Source organism: Zerene cesonia, chromosome 14, assembly GCF_012273895.1.
Source record: "Zerene cesonia ecotype Mississippi chromosome 14, Zerene_cesonia_1.1, whole genome shotgun sequence".
NCBI lineage: Eukaryota > Metazoa > Arthropoda > Insecta > Lepidoptera > Pieridae > Zerene > Zerene cesonia.
Genome location: NC_052115.1, coordinates 6,469,449 through 6,487,892, shown reverse-complemented (window position 1 = coordinate 6,487,892; position 18,444 = coordinate 6,469,449). Strand labels below are relative to the sequence as shown.

The 18,444-nt window shown below is 34.9% G+C and overlaps 2 protein-coding genes and 1 long non-coding RNA gene across 3 annotated transcripts in view; 1 reads left to right on the top strand and 2 right to left on the bottom strand.

Moving 5' to 3' along the window:
* The window catches only part of LOC119831936, a 21,622-nt gene extending 13,610 nt beyond the window's left edge, over positions 1–8,012 (bottom strand). Inside the window, exons 1-7 of the mRNA XM_038355506.1 lie at positions 2,845–8,012; positions 2,479–2,686; positions 1,638–1,961; positions 1,406–1,548; positions 1,136–1,282; positions 691–778; positions 510–605 (exon numbers count right to left, since the gene is read on the bottom strand). Of these exons, the coding sequence (XP_038211434.1) occupies positions 510–605; positions 691–778; positions 1,136–1,282; positions 1,406–1,548; positions 1,638–1,961; positions 2,479–2,686; positions 2,845–7,802 (5,964 nt within the window). The 5' untranslated portion in view covers positions 7,803–8,012. The remainder of the gene's footprint in view (positions 1–509; positions 606–690; positions 779–1,135; positions 1,283–1,405; positions 1,549–1,637; positions 1,962–2,478; positions 2,687–2,844) is intronic.
* A 629-nt stretch (positions 8,013–8,641) lies between these two features.
* LOC119831615 (guanine nucleotide exchange factor subunit Rich) overlaps positions 8,642–18,444 on the top strand; it is a 35,181-nt gene continuing 25,378 nt past the window's right edge. Inside the window, exons 1-14 of the mRNA XM_038355042.1 lie at positions 8,642–9,004; positions 9,143–9,250; positions 9,420–9,569; positions 10,135–10,318; positions 10,509–10,642; positions 11,769–11,860; positions 12,183–12,299; positions 12,467–12,623; positions 12,962–13,075; positions 13,363–13,629; positions 14,130–14,298; positions 15,095–15,286; positions 15,745–15,899; positions 16,543–16,614. Coding sequence (XP_038210970.1) covers positions 8,864–9,004; positions 9,143–9,250; positions 9,420–9,569; positions 10,135–10,318; positions 10,509–10,642; positions 11,769–11,860; positions 12,183–12,299; positions 12,467–12,623; positions 12,962–13,075; positions 13,363–13,629; positions 14,130–14,298; positions 15,095–15,286; positions 15,745–15,899; positions 16,543–16,614 — 2,052 coding nt within the window. The 5' untranslated portion in view covers positions 8,642–8,863. The remainder of the gene's footprint in view (positions 9,005–9,142; positions 9,251–9,419; positions 9,570–10,134; positions 10,319–10,508; positions 10,643–11,768; positions 11,861–12,182; positions 12,300–12,466; positions 12,624–12,961; positions 13,076–13,362; positions 13,630–14,129; positions 14,299–15,094; positions 15,287–15,744; positions 15,900–16,542; positions 16,615–18,444) is intronic.
* On the bottom strand, positions 14,331–18,438 carry LOC119831619. The gene is made up of 3 exons (XR_005287896.1): positions 17,204–18,438; positions 15,088–15,267; positions 14,331–14,449 (listed from the first exon to the last, which is right to left on the bottom strand). It is a non-coding gene; the product is annotated as an uncharacterized LOC119831619 (long non-coding RNA).

Sequence of the window (18,444 nt, the reverse complement as noted above, 5' to 3'; positions counted from 1 at the left end):
ACATGGGAATTACGGTTTTACTGCGGAAAGGGTACCTGAGGAAACGGCCAACCTACACATTTACTGCCCGGAATTTTATTAGAAAAAATAACATCCGGTTTATGTAAGAAACATAAAATAGAAAAAAATTTTTTTTTTTTTCGTCATAGACGAGATTTGAACCTACGTCCACGGAGCCTGTCGTTGTACGTCAACTAAGACTGGCGCCTTAGCCCGCTCGGCTAACGAACGAACTAACAGTAACAGAATGTTATAACAGTCATAAGCTGTTAGCCCTTACGTAGAGGATACGTAAGGAAATTGTTAAATCCTGGCGCTCCTGATCAGGATAATGGGATAAACTTACTATATTACTCTATTGGCACCAGTTCTTAATAAGTGTACAAAGTTTGAATGAAATCGGTTCGCGGGAAGTGGGAGAAAAACGGGTGTGAGTTACATACATACATACATACAAACATACAAGTGAAGCTAATAAAAGCGTGTTAAAAATAAGTTTTAATATTTACCAATTGAGCCTGCCTGTTATTCAGTCTTCGTTTTCTCTCAAACTCTTCCTTATTCGCAATAACGGTTGCGTGGTTAAGCGATTGCTTATTAAGAACCTAAAAAACAAATAAAATTTACAATCGTACTTTATCATTTATATTTGCAGCAAAATCAAAAGATGCTTATTTTTATTTATAGTACCTTTCTGATATTACGACGACCCTTGCCATAGTTTTGGGAACACTTTCTTGAGGACAGTTGTTCTCCGAAAAGCTCCTTAGCTAGCACACTGAAAATAATCGGAAAAAGTATTTTTAATACAAAGAAATATATAGAAAAAAAATCATATAGTCAATAGTTTTTGAAACAAGTATTGTATGCATAATGCAGATGGTAAAAAATCAAAATGGAATTTTTTACTGTTTCAATGTTATGAGATACGAGATCCTTTTTTTATGTTGTAATAGATAGTTCATAGCAAGAGTTTGTTTAGGAAACTATTAATATAGGAAAAGGTCGGAACAAATGCTGTTCCACAAGAAAACACAAACGAATGGTTTCTATGTATGTTTTAAATTCAATACATTACAATTTGAAAAAAATCTATATATTTTGTTTCCTAAAAGAACAATCGAAAAAAACCCACTTCATTTGCTTTCGTCGTTCAAGCATTTTCTTCTTTGATCTCCCCCTTCCTCGGTTTGTTCTAGACTTTGACGTTTGATGTTCCGATGCCTCCCCTCGTTTTTCAATAAACTCACTAACTCTTTTAGCACCCTTCACTTCATCAACGCTGGAAAACGCAGTAACTATAAATGACAATTAAAAATAATAACCAAACAATAATTTTATAAATTTCTGCATGAATTTATTTATCAATCAAAATTAACAATTCAAAGTAATAAAGTATATGTACATAGCAGTTTCATGTTTCTTTTCGATTCGTTTAAGTAGTTTTTCTTTAGTATAGACCCATTGCTTCTCTTCTTCTGATGACGATTCATCTTTTCTTGACAAATCCGTTTTGTGTTTGTTAAGTTTTTGCTTTTTTGCGCCCCTCTGTAAAGATGTAGGAAATTTGTGAAAAACAATAATAAAATAAGCTTGATTATTCTTTAATTGTATAATAAAGCACTATACACACTCACAGTGGCCATCTTTATAGGTTTTTGCAGATCTTCAATGTCAGGGGTGGTTTCTTCTTTCATTACAACTGGGGTGTGAAGTAATGTCAGTTCTGAATTCATCATAATATTAGCAGTGAGCATAACAGGATCTTCATTGATTGGTTTAGCATCTTTAGCTTTTGACTTAGGACCTGGTGTCACTTTGACTGTAGGAGCGACGTTAGTACCAGGCTCTTGTTTAATATTAATATTCTCATCGAATTTGTTGGTTTGTTCTGAATCACTCTCATTATCATCCATTAGTATATTCTTTGCCATGCAATTTTCAGCATTTCGGGGGGCTGACTGAAAATGTTTTTAAAATAAAATCATTTATTCCACTAGCCCTACTTTTTTTTAATTAATTTAATAATTAGAACAATGATTGGTTTTCGAACATCGTTGTTAGGTAAAGTTTAAACTGTTAATTAACTTTGGCTGGGTGGACCGATTGTGTGTAATTCTTTTTTATTTAACAGCTGGTACTTTCCATGCCATATATTCCATATTTGGTTTATATATCAACAAATAGCCCAAAGTACTACACTGATTGGACTGAAATTTGGCTTGGAGATATCCACTATGATGAAAGCAACTAAGAAGGTATTTTGATAATTCTACCCCTTTAAAAGATAAAATAGGGGATAAAATTTTGACCACGAAAATTTATTTTGACCATGCAAACGGGCAACAGCTAGTTAATTATAGAATGTGGAACAGGTTGTTGCAAATTTGGAATTCTAATGTAATTGAGAGAAATAAGAAACTATCGAATATACGCACGCTGTTTGCAGTAGAGGTAATCATAAAAATTCATACTTACTTGAGGTATATCATTATAGTCATGGCCATCATCTTCATCTTCAGATGGTGTTAGTTCTGCACAGTGCTCATCGTCATTCATATTTTCTGAACTTGATGCATTATCCTCTCCTAATTTAGGAAGTTTATTACTAAGATTTCTGTCGTGGTTTTTCACACGAGTTCTATCTTTTGCGGAAGGTCTGGTCAAAGAAGCCAAATTTATTAACCTGTAAATAATTTAATATTAATAAAGTCTCATACAGTTTCGTTCTCATTCCCAGAGCCGAACAATTTCTGAATATGAAAACAAAATATAATATGTAAAAAAGGTTTAACAAGATCTATGAGTTATAATTATTTATTTCGTAAACGTAACATATCTTACCTGTTTACTTCCGCATCATCATTATCATCATCACTATCATCCTCCATGTCTTGAAATCTTAAATAAGTATCTACAAAGGATTCGGGAAGTTTTTCTAAAACTACTGTCGAATTTTCATATATCTTAGGATCACTGGGATTTATACAGTAACATTTCCATCCATATCTATCAATATACTCTGCTTCACTATTTTTATCACAAATTTTTACTACATCGTTTTCGGTACTTTTATCTATAGTATCTTTATAAGTTATGTTTTTAATTGGTTCATCTTCAACAGCTATATCTGGTTCACATTCTAATAGTTCAGATGGAACATTCAGATTCACATCTGGACATAATTGTTCATTTGATTGATTTCGAGATATTCCTTGAGTAGTGCATATTCTGAGTTTCTTTGGATTCCTTGTGTTAACACTACTTGACTGATTAACAATCTCGGAAGAAATATGTTCAGTTGAGTCTACTTCACTGCATTGTACTGGAATCTTAGTTTTTTCTTGAACTTTCTCCTCAGTAACTTTTGATTTCTCACATACTTGATGTTTTACACGCCTTGCTTGAAGTGGAATTTCTTCTGTTTCTGAATCCGAAGAATCATTTTTCCTCTCCAGTTGTCGTATTTTTTCTTTCATTTTTCTTGTTCGAACAGTAATATCATTTCCAACCACAGGGGGTCTATCTTTAACAAGCTCTTTAGGATTCTTTTTCAATTTCAAGGGTTTCGCACTTTTCTTTTTAACTTGTTTTCTGTTACTACTTTCATCTGAGCTATTTTCCATTAACTGATCTTTTACAACTTCGATGCTTTGTGGAACAAGCAAGCCCATATCATCGTTAAAAGTAGTTATCTCACCATCAGAATCAGGTTCATATTGACGTCTAATACGCTGTGAGCTTTGACTGTAAATTTCATCATTGTTCATCATATATGTTGTAGATATGTCTTTTATTATTTTATTCGAACTAACAAAAGACTCAAACAAATCTTCACTGTATGACTTACTATTTTGTCTTGATAATTTCGGTCGAGGTTCATCAATAACTCGAGTAATTTCTTCTATATGCTCTTCCTTAGTCATGACATGCGCTGTTGGAAGCGGCATCTCCTCTTCTTCTTGTGGCTCTGCTTTTATATTCATTACATTTATATCAGACTCAGGTTCCTCAGGCTCGATTTTTATTTTTGAAATTGTACTTTGTTCTGAAGAAACAATTTGGTTATCTGTCTCAGAAAAATCCTGATTACTATTAACTATGGATGGAACACAAGAACGTAATTCCTGCATTTGAACTAAAGAAACCCAATTAGAGTCTTCAGTGCCTAGCTGTTGTATTAAGTCTCCATCTGAATTAAAGTCTTCCCTGTATGTGTCATCTTCATTAGCAAATAGCAAGTTGTCGTCATTATTAAAATATGTGTCTTCTTCATTATTTATACTATCATCATCATCTTCATTATAACTATGGATAGACTGAGCAGAATCAATCTGGGGAACTTGGAGAGTAGAAAAATCTTCTTCTGTTATAGAACTTATATAATTTATTTTTAAAGCCAAGGTATCTCCTGTATCGCTTTGTAAATTATTTTTGGTTTCATAATTTTTAGAGTCATTCAATGATTTTTTGATCATCTGTGCATTCATTGTCTTTAATGCAAGTGAGCTTAAAGAATTTACAGAGTATAAGGGAATTTCTTTCACAAGTGGTAAAAAATATTCACAGTCACAAAATGATTTTTGGGTCATCTGTGCATTGATTGTCTTTATTGCAAGTGAGCTTAAAGAATTTACAGAGTATAAGGGAATTTCTTCCAATAATGGTGAAAAACATCCTTGTATAATTTTAAAGCATGACAAAGACAAAGAAGGGACTTGAAAAACCTGATCCTTATTATCTTTATGTTCAGATTTATGTGATGTTTTTGTAATGCTGGTTACAGATTGAGTTTCTAAATGTTCCTTATTCAGAAATATGTTTATTTTTAAAATACATATTGTTTTAAGAGATTTAATACATCTTTTAGGTGTTATGGTCCTTATTAAATCTATATTATCATTTGTGTCATTCTGTACATATAAAGTTTTATGACACACATCAATATGTTGATTTACTAGAGTATTTTCTTCTTCATTATAAACTATCTTTGATTTAACATCTTTTTTTAAAATATTCAAATGCTTTTGAATCGACTCTGTACATAAAGTCAACAAACGTTTTGGAGATATATTACTAGGTGAAGCTTTGATTTTTACAGCGAAATCACTACTTGTAGTTCCTACATTACTTGCAGTCAGAGTAAATATTTCGTCACTTATATCATTTTCAAGATCAGAAGCATCCTTTACAAAATAATTGCAAACATAACTTTTGTTAATGGATATCCATTCCAATGATGTATAACGACGACATATAGACAACACTTCTTTTTGCCTATAGTAATTGTCAAAAAAGTTTTTTACCATTTCTAAAGTAATAAAATCAGGCGGTTTTTTATTTCGGCTGTCCTGGGCTAAAAAAGACTGTGTAGGTTGTACTTTTTTTACCATCACAGATTCATTAATCCAAACAGTATGTCTGCCTTTTATATTATGGTTTTCTGTTGACTTGGGGGATGGTTTGGCAGTTTTTGCAATTTTAATGGACAGCTCCTTGTTAAGGAATACAGTTTTGGGATTAAATTTTGATTTTGTATGTGGTTTAACAGGAGTTATTTCTTCCACAATTTCACAATCACTATCTTCTTTGGCTTCCTGTTGCGGTGTGATGACTTTTTGTTGTTCCCTATATTGCAGTAGATTATTTGACTGTAAAAATTCCTCATATTTGGTTTCCAAATCTTGTTCCATTTGCATTAAATTGTGCTTGGCAAGTTTAAACAAGAGAAATGATTTTTTAACACAGTAGTCCATTTTAAATGTATCGGTGACATTTGTGGTATTAATTTTCTTTTCAATAAAATCACGGGATTTTTGTGTCATAAGCTCACCTAATTCAGCCGTTGTTTCAACAATGTTCCTCAAAAATTCACATGCCCTTTCTGTTTGATCCAAAGACAGACTCACTTGTTTCTTCATCGGCAAGGCTTGATGCGAATCAGTTTGTGTAGTTTTGGATATGTTTACTATGGACTTTGTTTGTGTATCACTTTCTTTTGTCTTTTTAGGTTCATTTTGATTCAAAACTGGTATTTCAAATTTTGTTATTGGACCTTCCGATGGTTTGGCCTTCATAATCTTTATATCAGTTCCTTGAATTTTCTTTGCAAGATAGTCTGTTATGTTAGAAGATGTTTCCCAGCTATTTGATGTTTCTTTAATTAATACAGAGCTTTCTAAACTATCTTCTACATCAACATCCAGAATTTCAGATTCAGTTTTGGAGTTGTTCGACCTTCCATGGGAAGATCCACTCTTGTTAATCCTTTTTTTAGGACTTTTGTTTTTATTACTTTTATCAAGCTTTTTAAATCTCCATTTCTTCTGTTTCTTATCATCATCATATTCATTTCTTTCCATGTCAGAATCTAATGATGATCCTGAGGAAACATATTTCTTTCCTGGTACATATTCATCATCAGAATTATATTTTCCCTTTTTCCTTCTATGAGGTTCATCATCAGACAGCTCAACATTGGCAAAAGGGTCTTCATCAGATTCTTCATCATACTTGAAAACTTGCTTAGCTCGTCTGCGTACTGGACGTTTAGTAGGGTCTAGGGCTTCTAATTCAAGATTTTGTGTCTCATTTTGTCTAGTGTCAACCTGCACTTTAATATTATCTATATCCATTGCAGGTTTACTTATATCATTGTTTACAGTACTACATTCAATATCATTCATAATAGCTTTTTTTGGTGTCCTTTTTTTTATTTCAGTTTCCTGTTCTCTAGGTGTCAGATCATGCTCTTTGTCATTGATTTCTCTCTCAATCATGTTTGTATCATTGATTGGATTTATTTCACATATAGATTTAAGTCGACTTAAGCAGATATCATCTGTTTCATCAAGGTAATTATCCTTTTTCATTTCCACCAAAAGAGAACTAGAGTCTATTGCATCATTCTGTAGTTTACATTCAGTCAAATTCATCTTAATACCATCATCAACAATATTATCTCTGGAATCAACTGTACTCTCTAAAGTTTTAATTATGGCTTCTGAATCATTTTTTTTAGATTTTATATTATTACCTTTTGCCTTTTTCTTCATCACACCCTTAAGCTTACCTTTAGAGGTATTTATTGATGATTCATCCCTTTCTACTGGGATGCTTGATATACTTTCTGGTTCAACTAGTTCATTTGCATATTTAATTGGTCTTCTTCTTTTTCGTTTGGTGTCATTAAGGACTGAATCATTTATAGTGGAAGAAACTATTTGAACATTGTCCACATTTTCTATGCTATTAAAATTTATTGTGGAATTGGTTTTGGTCTCTGTAATGTTTCTCCTACCTGTCCTAGTTTTCAAAGGAGTACTATCCAAAGAAACATCTTTTACACTTGTTTCAATACACTTTTTGGGTCTACCACGTTTCCGTTTTTGGGGCACTGTTTCTGTTTGTGCAGACGTTTGGATTTTATTGCCTGCTCGGCTTTTGTTTTTATCAATACTGTTGTTAAAAGAATCAGTAATGTCACTATTTGTCTCAATTAAAATATTATGCTCAGTTGATTCATTACTTAGACTATGTTTAAAATGATTGTCAATGACTTCATTTGAATAGTCTTTAGCTGTTTCTATAATCTTCTCCAAGTTGGACTCACAGGGTCCATTTTCATCGCCAATAGATTCGACAGTCACCTCATCTACCTTCGCATGTGTTTTGTCGGACGGGGATACTAAGTCAGACAGTGTTACATACTCTTCTTCTTCGTGAGAAACTTTTGCCTGAAAGCTTTCAAATGCGTCTTCTGTTGTACATAAAGTATCAGCCAATTCAATTTCTGCAGACATTTTGGATTTGTAAATGTTTATTTGACACACAAAACCATTGTTTTAAATGTTTATTACAACACAATGAGAACATTGACTTGATAAAGTATTTAATCTCAAAATAAAAATATTTAACAAACTTTCTTTCATAGAATTGAATTAATAACAATATACCGAACGCGAATCTAAATGTTGACATAAGGTAAAACATTGGCCATTGTATGTTTTTATTGCCATATTTTTGATAGATATTACTACAGATATTTATTTCAAAACGTTAACTACTACGGTAATAGTATCGGCATTGATTTATAGCTATAGCCTTGATAGATAAAAAGATATAGAAAAGGTGTACGTTATAAAAGAATTAAATATTTTTTTACATTTATCGAATGAATTGTGTGTATCATAATATTATATTATTAAGATAAAAAATAGCTACAGAGATCTGCTTATCTCGGGTTGCGTTGCTTGTCATGTTTTTTTTTTAATAAATCAAACATGGTTCAAACAAAACATAAACAAAGACATCATATATGCATAAATTTTTATACAAATATGAATTTTAATACAGAATAATAATTGTAATTGTAATTACATTCTATTCATATATTTTAATTATTTTCATTCCCAAAGATCTGAATATTCCACGTAAATTTTGCTGCCTGTGTGCCTATTTGAACCAATGTGTATACGAGGGAACCCACGGCCCACGCGGGATTTGATTCGCCTCTGTCTGAACTTTGAACGAAGTTTTATGTGACTGTGTACAAATGTCAATTGTCAACTGTTGGTCAAATGTCTGATGACATTCTATGATACAGTTCACAGTTGTCACATTTTGTCAAATAAACATTAGAATCGTCAGTACTTACAAATTAGATATTAATTAACATAGAAATACAAATACATAAAAACAAACTGAAATAATAAAGCAATACTCAATATAAATTTGTTAAGTGGGCAACAAAACAGAGTTTTAAAGCATGGGGAGCAGCAAGAAATGATACACCGTGTCGTTTTTATATAAAAGAAAACCATTTCATGTTTTGAGTTTTTAAGTAAATAATTGTGATGTCAAAATGTATTTTCCTATAGGATGGCCGAAAGTTTTGAGAAATCTGGCTACAGATTCTCAGGCGTTTAAACAAATCGTATCTAATAGGGATAAAATACTTTTTGCCTCTCTAAGTGACGAATCTTTTGTAGTGTGGTTCTGTAAGGTAAGGTATTTTATTCTCTACTACTCTCTTATTACTTATCTCATCTACTTATTTCAGTTTTCTGCACACAAAATGTACGCTAGTCTCATCTCTTAATGTATTTCGTCGCAATTTCAAACAAGTATTTTTATATTTTAGCCTAGTGTCTCAATTGTGTACCACAAACGCAATGCAGAGTCTTTGCAAAGACTTGGTATTAATGTGGGTGTGGAATGGAAACCAGATTCGTCTATGATATGTATTTCAGTAAGTTGACCGAGTTGTTGATATGACAAGTTTTATAAATGTTTCATTAACTTGGTTTATATTTATTTAATCAATTTCCTTTATTTTAAGATACATACATACTGTTAAAATTATAGTATATTGTACATATATATTAAAACACTAGTAACTATACAAACTTAAATTTCAGACATCAGAAGGCCATTTAATTTTATACAATGTGGAGGTACAAAGTGACCAGCCTGCATACCAGCAATTTGATCCTCCTACTGCTAGTTTACGAAGAGATTCGGCTGAATTATTTATTAAAGAAGTCATACCCTCACTAAAAATAACCTTGGTAACTACTTACTTCATAATTACTATACCTCTTTACCCTTTTTTTGAAGAGCTGCATCCTGCAGTCTCAAAAGTGTATATAATATTTTCCTTTGAATCCCAATATTCCTATGAGGATAATGAAAAAATCTAACCTAAGTTATTCTTCATTACTTCACTTATTTGCCAATGGTAGTCCCATCAAAATTAGTCCATCCATTCCAAAGCATCCATTTCCATTAGCAAGAATAAATAGTAGCAAAAAACAATTATTTCAATATTTTAAACAGACGCTGTAAAGACTTATCATAAATAAGAAACTAGTACATATTTCTGTTGGATATGGATCAAATACAATTTTGGTTTTCATCTGTGAATTTATTTACTTTTATATACACAGTTGACCGCCTCCTTGGTACAGTGGTTAACACGTGAGCGTAGAACCGAGACGTCCTGGGTTCAATTCCCAGTGGGGACGCACAAAAAAAATGTCTCGGTCTGGCAGGACACAGAAGGTTGATCACCTACTTGTCCGTAAAGAAAATCGATAATCGAATAAAAATTTAAAATTTCAAATGTGTTAACAGTTTAAAGAAATCCTAGTCTGGGATGGTCAGATCACTCGAATGTGTTGCATATCGGGCACTGAAATCCTCGTGTGTACGACGCGAGCACATCTCCTACGGTATAGATGGGATGGATCACAGAATAGAGATTATTGCCTTGATTTAGGAAGGATACCATTTTCAATAAACCAACAAGTATCGAAAGGTATAATTTTGGTAATCTACTACGTAAATATTACTGTACTATTCTTCTGATATCTTATATTATATTTTTATTTCTAACTCTTCTGACATCTTTGAATTTGACATTTTAGGTACTTAAATCATTTTACTTATTTGTACAATATGAGAACGGCTTATTTAACTTTAATATTTAATTCGAATTTTTATTTCAGCTGAACCAATATTAGAAGATAATACACATGTGAATGATATAGAATATTCACCGTTGGTATGTGGGTTTGGTATTACTTTAAATGATGGAAGAGCGGCTTATCTCACAGCACCAAATCTTAAATTCGATCCTAATGTAAGTAAATAAGCATCAAGAATATTTGTAGCAAATTTTATTTTACGTCACGTTTCTTTATCGTTTTTTTTAAGTTGACTTTCGACATAATTTTCTTGAAATGAAATTATTGTTTAATCTTATTTCATAAATTAATCACTAGCTTTCCGACCGCGCCTTCGCTCCCATAGTCGGCAAATAGATACGACTTTCCTGGTATTTTTTCGCATAGCTTCCATGGGATTTCCAGGATATAACTTTGCTATGTTCTTTCTCGGGTCTGAAACTATGTATGCAACCAAATTTCACCCAAATTGGCAAGTAGAGTCAGAGATTAGAGCATTTAAGCAAACAAACTCTTCAGCTTTGATAAAGGTATACTATTAGTACAGATAAGCATCAAATATTATTAACAATATGAAAACAAGATATAATATAATTACACACAATGTAATACTTATCTATAACACTTCAATCTAATGGATTATCCATTACATTCAAATGTTATTGATAAGCAAAAGTTCCTATTGTAAAAAGTTCATGTAATTTTTGCTAATTATTTTATTAGCAATATCACTGCCGTTGTTTCATTTGTTAATTCAGAATTACTTGATATTTTATAGATCTTTTTTTTTCGTATCCCAGATTAAGTTGGAAACAGATTTGAGGGTAAGGTGGATGGTTGTCCCTCTGTAACATGAAATTAAAATATAACTGCTAATTGTAAGAGTGCTCTAAGCTAGATTTCTATTGTATTCACCATACTGTTATTATTTGTTTAATTACTAGCTTTCCGCCCGCGTCGCGCAGACTACAATATTTTGTACTTCACAGATTTTGAATTTTGAAGAAGGGGCAGTATTATATTTTTGGCGAACAAATGCGTATATCTCGTCAACTGTTTATTTGACAAAAAACCTATTTAGAAACTCCTATTTTATTATTGCAAAAATTTATGTATATATGTAGTAAATAAAGTTTATTCATATTGCTTACATAAATAGACCAATTGCAGCTCTCCAAATGGACTGACCTAGATATATGTATAGGCTAGTAGTAAAATAACAGGCTAGGTACAGTTGATCATGCTGAAATATAACATGTTGATGATGTGTTCCATCAATAACAATGATATTCTCATTTTCAGGCAGTACAAGGAATATGGGCGCAAGGGATAGACGATGCGACTTGCGCGCGAGTGAATCATAAATTTAGATTAATTGCAATTGGAAGGAAGAAGTACGTGTGATATCATATTATACTAGCTTTACCGCCCCCATAGTCAAAGAAGGATTCGTGTCCTGGCGCTTTCTTTGCTTTGTTCCTGTTTTAGTGGGTTTTCCGGGATATAAACTATTGTATGTTCTCCTTTTCATCCTCCTCCTCCTTTCTTGTGTCAAAAACTATCTCTGTACCAATTTCATGGAAATCGGTTCAGTGGTTTAGGCGTGCAGAAGAAAGGATGAGACAGAGCTACTTTCGTATGTTGGTAGGGATGTAGTAGGAATTTTATTGTGTTGTTATGTACTTCGTGTGATTATTTAATAAAAATTTGTTGCAGTTCTCAAGTGGATGTATTTACGATAGACGAAGTAACAGGTGGTCTCGAATTATCTCACACTATGGTACTCAGTTCTAAAGATTTTCCGGGCGATCCGGGGCCAGTGAAATGTATGAGGTAATGATGTTTTAGCCTTAGTATTTTCATATCTTAACATTAACCGGTTTGTTTGTAAAGTTGTCCTGAAACATAGCGATTCCATAGCATCTTGCAAAAGTGTCGCGAAATTGCCTTACTAATATATAAAAGGTAAAAATTAATTGACAATTTTTGTTTATTTGTAGATGGACTGGCGACGGTCGAGCAGTGGCCGTGAGCTGGGAGCGAGGTGGTCTCTCAGTTTGGAGTACATTTGGTGCGTTACTGATGTGTTCCCTGGCCTGGGACTATGGTCTCAACCAGGACTTAGCTAGCCACAATCCACTAGTTGTGGCCAGCATGGTGAGTACAAAGAGAGAAATAAGTAAAATAAGATAGATTCTGGTTTCCTTCAGTAATTTTAAGATAACTAATAGGTAATTATAAGATAAATTATAAGATAACAGTATTTATAAAATTAAAAATAAGCTAAGTTGGGGTTGGAAGAATATTGGCTCATTGAAAATCTTTATACAATGATCAAGTAATATTTTGCTTCTTTTATCACACTTATTAGCTTCATCTTTATATTCATTGTATGTAAGTAGTTGTTTCTATCATTAAGCAGTATGTTGTTTTTTATACTACATATTATATTTATTGGTGAGAATACTAGTAATCATTGATTTAATTTAAAACAGGAATGGGCGACAGAAGGATATCAATTGTGGATGGTGAAAATGGAAGAAGACTCAAAGTCCAGTCTAATTCAAATGGACTTTGTAAAGAGTCCACTTAGTGTAAATCCTTGTATGGTAAGTTTTGTATCTACTCTAATAAATGTGTAAGAGTAACTAAAGTGCAATGAAATGTTAAAAATTAATCATGATATATTACCCAAATAGCATATTGCATTCATTTTTTTACTGTCTTTTGCCCGCGGCTTCGCACGCGTTAAGTTCGGAGTAGTTTAAAAGATATTTTTATACATCCTATTGAATCATGTTGTGTAGTTTTAAGATCTAAGCATACATACAGATCAGAACAGACTTTGCTTTAATTATGCGGTGATAATACATATAAATTTGATTTCATCTTACAGAGCAACCAGAGGCATCTCTATTTGCAAGCGGACGACAAATTGTATGTTAACCTGGAGGACAACTTGACGAGGCGTACAAAAATATCCATCATTGATTCATCTTCAGACGCATATCAGGAGAATGGGCAGGAACAGCCCGTGAACCCGCGCCAAGAGTTCGTAAACAGTGCGAAGTACAAGGAGTTTGTTGACGACAATGAGTGCAGAAAGCAATGGATTGTTATTCAGCTGCCGGCTACGTATATTGCTAGTAATTGGCCATTGAGGGTTAGTTAATAATCCCTACTTGTATTACCTCTGTCTGTCTGTCTATTTGTTTGTATGTCTGTATATTTATCTGTTTGTCTGTACATCTGCCTCTCTCTCTCTCTCTCTCTGTCTGTCTGTCTCTCTCTCTCTCTCTCTGTCTCTCTCTCTCTCTCTCTCTCTCTCTCTCTCTCTCTCTCTCTCTCTCTCTCTTCGCGCCTAAACCATTTAACCGATTTCGATTAAATTTGTTACAAGGTTTGAGACTTATGTAGATGAAGTTTTATCCCGGAATTCCCATGAGAACGATAACTATGTAAATTTTTCTTTGACTACGCGGACGAAAAGCTGTATATTTAATATTTTGTCTTACTACGCGCCCGAAACCGCGGGGGGCAAGCTAGTATATAATTACAACATAAAATAATGAAAGATTACATTTAAATCAATAATTTTACCGAATCTTTAATATTCTTTCTGTATGCGTGAATGAAATACATGAATACGATTGCGCGGTCCAGTACAGCGCGATAGACGAGGCGGGCGAGACGATATGCGTGGCGGGGCGCACCGGCCTCGCGCACTACAGCCGCGCCGCGCGCCGCTGGAAGCTGTTCGGCAACGAGGCGCAGGAGAAGGACTTCGTGGTCACCGGCGGCATGCTCTGCTGGCGCGGCTACGTCGTCGTGGGTGGGTACCGGCGCCCGCGCAAGCGTGGACACCCGGGTCTAGGGCTACCCATGCAAGTGTGGACACCGGGTTGTAGGGCTACCCACGCAAGTGTGGACACTCGGCTATAGGGCTACCCACACAAGCGTGGATACCCGCAGTTAGGGCTATGCTACTGGAGTTAAACAGATAGGGATATATCAAACATTTTTTTACCAATAAAACACATATAAACAATAATGCCAAAGCACAGAACCGTACAAAGTAATAAATAAGAAAATATTTATCATAAAATACAGATGATAAAATATAAGGTAACAACTCTGTTATTTGATATTATGGTGCTGACCAATGACGCTGTTGATTCTGTCAGAATCCGAAAAGTTGATTATTCTGTAAAATTGTACTTGAAAATTCGGACTACAATAACGATAATTACACTGTTACGTATGTTTGTCGTTAAGATTTAAATTCACGTTTGTACGTTTTTTGTTTACTATTATTATTATCATGTATATTTTGACGAAGATATGTTTTATATGGCACAGTTTTTTGGAACCATTGTTGGAATTTTTTGATTTTTGGAACCATGTGTACATATGACGTATGTGACTATGTATTAAAACGTAAAATTGACATAGTTGGAAAAGAGTTGCTTTTCTTACAGAGTTTCTTACCGGTTCTTCTCAATGGAAACTGCTTTCCGAACCGGTGGTAAATTTTATGACGGTTCAAAAGTGCTTTTCTAAGGAGTCTAATTGAATAAATACATGTTTGAGTTTGAGTTTGCTTATAAGATCTGCGTATCACCTTGCAGGGTGCTACAGCATCCTGGACGGGCACGACGAGGTGCGCTTCTACGCGCGCGACGCGAAGCTCGACAACCGCTTCGCGAAGATCGTGCGCGTGCAGTCGCAGGTGTTCGTGCTGGACATGCTCGGGGACCAGCTCGTCGTGTTCGGCGCTGACGCCCTGGTCACGATATATGAGCTGGATTGTGTGGACAATAGTGAGTTTAGCTTTTATAACATTTCTGTCAGATAGAACGTGTACTGAGCATGTTAATATGACGCCGCGCTATGACGTTGAACTGTATAACGTACGCGATAATATACCGTTAAAAACAGCTACAACGCAGTATCGCATTTTATCGGATAATAAAGCCAATAAGCGCGTAATACAACACAATTCAGCGTCATAGTGTGGCGTCAGGTTAACGCTCTGGCACGCGTTAAATATTTAAGGCGCGAAGTAGAATAAAAACTAGGTTTATAGTTATTTATAATTGATTTCAAAAACCATACAAAATCGGACAGGGAATATTAACCTTTATTGTTCTAAATAACATTTTTATTTTACCTTTAAAATAAAGCTGCTAAACTTTTTTTATTACAAATCTAATCTAATCTCGATATAATAAAACGCATTGGATCAGATAATGAGTGAACAGTATGTTTTGTATCGCAGGCGGCAACATCGAGCTGCGCTGCGTGCAGGCGGTGGACGTGTCCGCGCTGTCGCACCCCGCGTGCGTGGTGTCCGCGTCGCTGTGCCGCCTGCACGACGCGCCGCCGCACGCGCGCGCCCCCCGCGCCGCGCCGCTCTCCGCGCCCGACTCGCTGGTATGCCGCACACGCACACGCACACACGACGCACGTACACGTACACGCGCACGAGGCGCCGCGCCGCCGCGCCGCCGCGCCGCCGCGCCGCCGCGCCGCCGGTCGCGCCCGACTCGCTAGTATGCTGCACACGTATACACATGCATGGCACATGCATGCTGGCTGCATGACGCGCCCCACTCGCTCTTATAGCGATACCCAAGCTTATGGCCGAGTCGACGATTGTGTACGCACAGACACGATAAACGTACAAACGGTCGCCCGGGCTAGTTGGTGCATATGCAGGACCCATATTAACGCGCATGCACGCAGGCGCTCAAAAACACACACACTTACAAGTACACACACACACACACAAAAATTATCCTGAAATGCCGCCTGCATTAATAAGCATATAATTTTCATGGTCTTAAGAAGAACAGGTGTGTAAACTGGTGCACATGCGTACGTGGATGTATGCGTACGTACGCACCTATATAGCATGTATCACAATTGACATGTTTTCCACAATACTCTTAGATGTAAAATCATTTCAGTAAATCTTTTTTCTTTCTAGAAAGAAAGTTACGCTATTATTATTCTATATTAATAAGCCGTACACATAACATCATTATGACCTAACATAAACTTCTGATACGCGCAGGTTTTAAATGCAAGCGGAAAACTGATGATGGTGCAGAGAGAAGAATACGATGTTGATGAAGACAACAATCCAGTGAGTGCAACATAATTTATTTATATTCTATATTTGGTTAAATTATACGTTCTAAAAATTTATAATTACAATAACGTATGTTACATTTTCATGTCTACTATTCGATTTGTCAAATTGGAAATTAAAGAGATATTGAATGAGATGTACCTAGGGCGGTTTTTACACTTCAATAATTTTTTTATGCTAAATAAATTGGAGCAGGGACATATAATATATTCTAGACATAAGAGGAAAGTTTTTATCGTCTTTAGTAAAAAAAAATATTGTAAAGGATAACATATAAGAAAACTAAAAACTTGACTTGAAAATTATTATGCTATCTTAAAAAAAATTAATAGATTATCTAACACTGCAATAATTTTTCAAATCGGAAATCGTTCTTGACATTAGCGCGTTCAAACAAACACACTCTTAAGCTTTATATTATTAGTACAGATTAAGCATATTATTATTATTATCATTACGTAATTTGTTAATTTGCATTCATATGGGGAAAATTGGACAATTATAATCAAAAATATAATAATTTAATCCTCATTGAAACAATTACCAACATCCAATGAATTCATTATATAATACCAAAACTTACTTGAATGTTGTTCCTAAACACGTTATAAGGTAATTAAGCCCATTTTCGTGCATATTTCCCGAAGCAATACATTATTTGTTGTTGCATTTCAGTATAATTACGAAAATTGAAGTGGCAATTGAAAAATCCAAGGAATGCAGTTGGTTCGGTATAAATTCATGCAACGTGTTGTATTTATTATGTATGCGGGTACATATATTACTGCCAAGTGAAGTGTTTTATCGTCTCATTGAAGTAGTTTTGCACGACTACGTAATAGCTCGGTGGTACTGGGTTTGAGAGCAGGGGTAAATATTGTCCAGTTGCATAATAAACGGGATATTAGAAAAGAAAATTGACAAAGTCTATTTTGAAGTATATATCTTATTTGGAAAAGATTATGATGTATCGGGCGGCAAAAAATTTCAAGCTTATAAATATGGAATGGGTATTTAGTAATATAATAAATGTATTTTCAGTTCTTAAAATTCAAACGATGACGAATTAGCTATTCTAGGTAGAAGGGATATTTTTAAATGAAAGATAATATGTGTTAATATTGTCTTCATTAGAATAGTATATTTACAGGCACAATCAGAAAATAAATTATATACACTTATTTGCTCTGGATACACAACAAATTCATCTTAACTTCTAAAGACCTATGTGTATTTTTGCACGCATTATATCATATGCAAGAACACACTAGGGCCGTGAGTAACAAATAGGTTACTTAAACACGGAGAAGTCGTTATAGTACAGCTTATCTAACGACAGCTTATCGTCCGTTTAATGTCGAGTTCTGATGGTGAGGCTGTGTCTGTCCAAGGGGATGGGACCAGCCGACCACCTGTGAAGGACGTGGCCACCGTGGCCGTAGGACGCGCCCGAGACCGACACCCACGGAGCGTGGCTTGGCTGCAGGAGAGACAACAGATTCAAATTGTGCGACGGCGCAATCAGATTCGCACTATCCAGAATCGAGTTGTAGATGTTGTGTGGGGTCGGGAGCGGCGCGACCGGGGCGACGTGTTCAGTTATAGGCGCAGGAGCAGACAAAATTGGGTTGGCATGCGACACAATCGGGGCGTGATCTATGTATGACGACTGTTGAACGGCAGGCACGTGATCGATATATGACGCCTGTTGAACAACGGGGGCGTGGTCTATGTAAGACGCCTGTTGAACGACAGGGGCGTGGTCTATATATGACGTTTGTTGAACGACCGGGGCATGATCAATTACTGAAGTCTGTTGAAGGG